Genomic DNA, 3,504 nt, shown 5'->3' with positions numbered 1-3,504 from the left:
AATCCAGAAAAAAAACATTAAATAAAAGTTATGAATTAATTTGTATTTAATTAAGGGAAATAAGTATTTGATCCCCTACCAACCAGCAAGAATTCTGACACCCACAGACCGGTTATGTGCCCATGAGGCACACAAATTAGTCCTGTCCCTGTATAAAAGACTCCTGTCACAGAATCAGTTTCTTCCGTTCAAATCTCTTGACCACCATGGGCAAGACCAAAGAGCTATCAAAGGACGTCAGGGACAAGATTGTAGACCTGCACAAGGCTGGAATGGGCTACAAGACCATCAGCAAGAAGCTTGGTGAGAAAGAGACCACTGTTGGTGCGATCATTCGAAAATGGAAGAAATTCAAGATCACAGTCAATCACCCTCACTCTGGAGCTCCATGCAAGATCTCACCTGGTGGGGTAAGAATGATTCTGAGAAAGGTGAGGTCAGCCCAGAATTACACGGGAGGAGCTTGTCAATGATCTCAAGGGAGCTGGGAGCACAGTCACCAAGAAAACCATTAGTAACACACTTCGCCGTAATGGATTGAGATCCTGCAGTGCCCGCAAAGTCACTCTGCTCAAGAAGGCTCATGTACAGGCCCGTCTGAAGTTTGCCAATGAACACCTGAATGATTCAGAGAACGCTTGGGAGAATGTGATATGGTCAGATGAGACCAAAATTGAGCTCTTTGGCATCAACTCCACTCGTCGTGTTTGGAGGCAGAGAAATGCCCGGTGGGGATGGTGTTCTTGGGGTCATATCCAGCATTTCTCTGCTCCCAGCTCCCTTGAGATCATTGACAAGCTCCTCCCGTGTAATTCTGGACTGACCTCACCTTTCTCAGAATCATTCTTACCCCACCAGGTGAGATCTTGCATGGAGCTCCAGAGTGAGGGTGATTGACTGTGATCTTGTATTTCTTCCATTTTCGAATTATCGCACCAACAGTGGTCTCTTTCTCACCAAGCTTCTTGCTGATGGTCTTGTAGCCCATTCCAGCCTTGTGCAGGTCTACAATCTTGTCCCTGACGTCCTTTGATAGCTCTTTGGTCTTGCCCATGGTGGTCGAGAGATTTGAATGGAAGAAACTGATTCTGTGACAGGAGTCTTTTATACAGGGACAGGACTAATTTGTGTGCCTCATGGGCACATAACCGGTCTGTGGGGGTCAGAATTCTTGCTGGTTGGTAGGGGATCAAATACTTATTTCCCTTAATTAAATACAAATTAATTCATAACTTTTATTTAATGTTTTTTTTTCTGATTTTTTTGTTGATATTCTGTCTCTCTCTGTTAAAATAAACCTTCCATAAAAATTATAGACTGTTCAAGTCTTTGTAAGGGGGTAAACTTACAAAATCAGCAGGGGATCAAATACTTATTTCCCCCACTGTAGGTGCATTCAGTAATATTTGTCTTCTCTACTTTTGTCATAATGTTTGTTTAAAACAAATGCTGTAACTGTAAAACATGTCACAGTGTAAATATTGTGAACTGCAGAGAGCAGGATACACTGGCTGTTTAATACAACCCTTAAAATAAGTGTCAGAAATGTATTATAGAGAATTTATTAATTTTGTAGTAGGTCAATTTTTGTGTGAAATATCCATGACATGACATGCATCCTATTGGAACATACAGAGACGCCTGGCTGCATGCAATCTGAAGGACTGTGTCTCAGATGGCACACTACTTGCTACACACTACTATATATGCTTAAAGTTCACCATTTATGAAGAGTTCATTTAGAATTCTATGCAAGAGAGGGGCTGGTATTTAACAATGCAGTTTCTGTATGCTAGTGGGCTTGGGATATAATTGTTTCATGCTAAAATACGATTTGCATTCTTTTCTCAGAATCCCTCCCCTAATTTTCTCCCCTAATCTAGTCGTATCCAATTACCCTGATTGCGTCATGCTTCACCTCCACCAATACAGCCCTCCACCGCCGACCAAGGAGCTTCGCAACAGACACCCCCCCTCCAACACGTGCTCAGTACGACTGCCTCTTTTCACCTGCACGTGCCGAGTTCATATGCAGATCAGCCTTGTGCACAGAGAGCCACACCCTGATCAGCATTGTTCCCCAACCCTGCGCAGGCACCATCAGCCAACAGAGGTCGTAATTGCACCAGTTATGAGGAACCCTGGTCCGGCTTACCCACCCTGCGAACAACAGCCAGTCGTTGTTCATGTGGCCGCCCAGCCCAGCCGGACGGCAGAGCTGAGATTCGATACGATGTATTCGAAATCCCAGCTCTGGTGTGCTAACGTGTTTTACCGCTGCGCCACCTGAGCGCCGATTTGTATTTTTGAGTTTGTTTCCAGAAAATGTTTCCAGAGTCTTAAGCTCATGTTTATGTTGAAAACCTTTTAACTAATTAATGGGTCAATGGCTTTGATAGGCAAGAAGCAAGCACAATTTAAAAAGAAGCCCATGGGAAAACCACAAACCTAGCAACTCTGATAATTAGGTGGTGCTGAGATGCATTCAGAATGCATTAACATACACGGTCAGATGCACCCAGATAACCTTTGAAGGTGGTTTAAGTGTTCAATTCTCGGGATTGTTCTAGGCGCATTAATCCCTTCTACCACTTGTTATTAGCCAAAGGGCCAAATATATACCATTATACTGTTAAATCCTAGTCTGAGGTAGGAAACAAAAAGGCTTGTGCTTAGTTTTAAGAACATGGTCTTCTGCATGATCTGATCTTTATTTATTTACTTTGTAGATGAAGCAGACGTGTGTGTCATTCCTGATGATGATTGTTCAGATGAGCACTTGACCGAGGCCAAGTGGAGAAGCATGTACCTCATGGATTACGATTCCATAAACCAGCTGCTCGTGTGCATGGTGTGTGGGGAGCAGCAGTACACCTTCAGTGCAGATGCAGTGAGGGCTCATATACAGGAAACCCATCCCAGCACTCTGTGTCTTGAAGACATGGAGCGGCAAAGCATCCAACATGCCTGGGACCAACAAGTGGCTATGAGAGAACGCTTCTTCACCAACCAGCTTTGGCAGAACAATGATGCCCCTAATGGTAAAGACATTTATTTTTTTACTGTGCTACATCTAAGATAGTTGTATCAGTTACATAATGTGGTTGCTTATCTTGTTTCCAGATCAGAGCTTGAAGCATACAGCTGAGATCGAAGTGATTCTGGAAGCAGATGACAAAAGCAAATAAACATGAGAATGGTGGTGCAGCGGTCGAACATGCCAATCTTAACAGAGCCAATGACCTGGCCGGGCGTCCAGACAGACACAGTTGGTCGTGTTTGAAGAAGGCAAGGTTGGACAGAGTTAAATTACACCATCACTGCCATATGCGATCTCTAGGACTGGTGAGATTGGAATTGGAAATGACTGGATTGGGAGATAAAAAGGGAAAGTCCAGATAAAAACAAGATAGGGGGATATTTCTGAGAAATTCTAAATTTACAGTTAGACATAAACACAGTAAGGTTTACCCTGGGTAAGCATGCTGGCTTTAAGCCTACCTA

At 43.5% G+C, this 3,504-nt stretch overlaps 1 protein-coding gene across 1 annotated transcript; it reads left to right on the top strand.

The window, feature by feature from the left end:
* Positions 1-2,798: 2,798 nt before the first annotated feature.
* On the top strand, positions 2,799-3,504 carry si:dkey-28a3.2 (spindlin interactor and repressor of chromatin-binding protein). The gene is made up of 2 exons (XM_062993131.1): positions 2,799-3,041; positions 3,124-3,504. Exons 1-2 carry the CDS (start codon positions 2,804-2,806, stop codon positions 3,186-3,188), a joined length of 303 nt encoding a protein of 100 aa, XP_062849201.1. The 5' UTR covers positions 2,799-2,803; the 3' UTR covers positions 3,189-3,504.

This window comes from Trichomycterus rosablanca, chromosome 4 (assembly GCF_030014385.1).
Source record: "Trichomycterus rosablanca isolate fTriRos1 chromosome 4, fTriRos1.hap1, whole genome shotgun sequence".
Classification (NCBI taxonomy): domain Eukaryota; kingdom Metazoa; phylum Chordata; class Actinopteri; order Siluriformes; family Trichomycteridae; genus Trichomycterus; species Trichomycterus rosablanca.
The sequence above is the reverse complement of the archived record's forward strand: the minus strand, read 5'-3'. Positions and strand labels throughout refer to the sequence as shown.

Bases quoted from the DNA above. Each gene is read 5' to 3' on its own strand.
- si:dkey-28a3.2 (XM_062993131.1), top strand. From the start codon at position 2,804: ATGTACCTCATGGATTACGATTCCATAAACCAGCTGCTCGTGTGCATG. The intron at 3,042-3,123 runs GTAAAGACATTT...TCTTGTTTCCAG, and splicing joins GAACAATGATGCCCCTAATG to ATCAGAGCTTGAAGCATACA.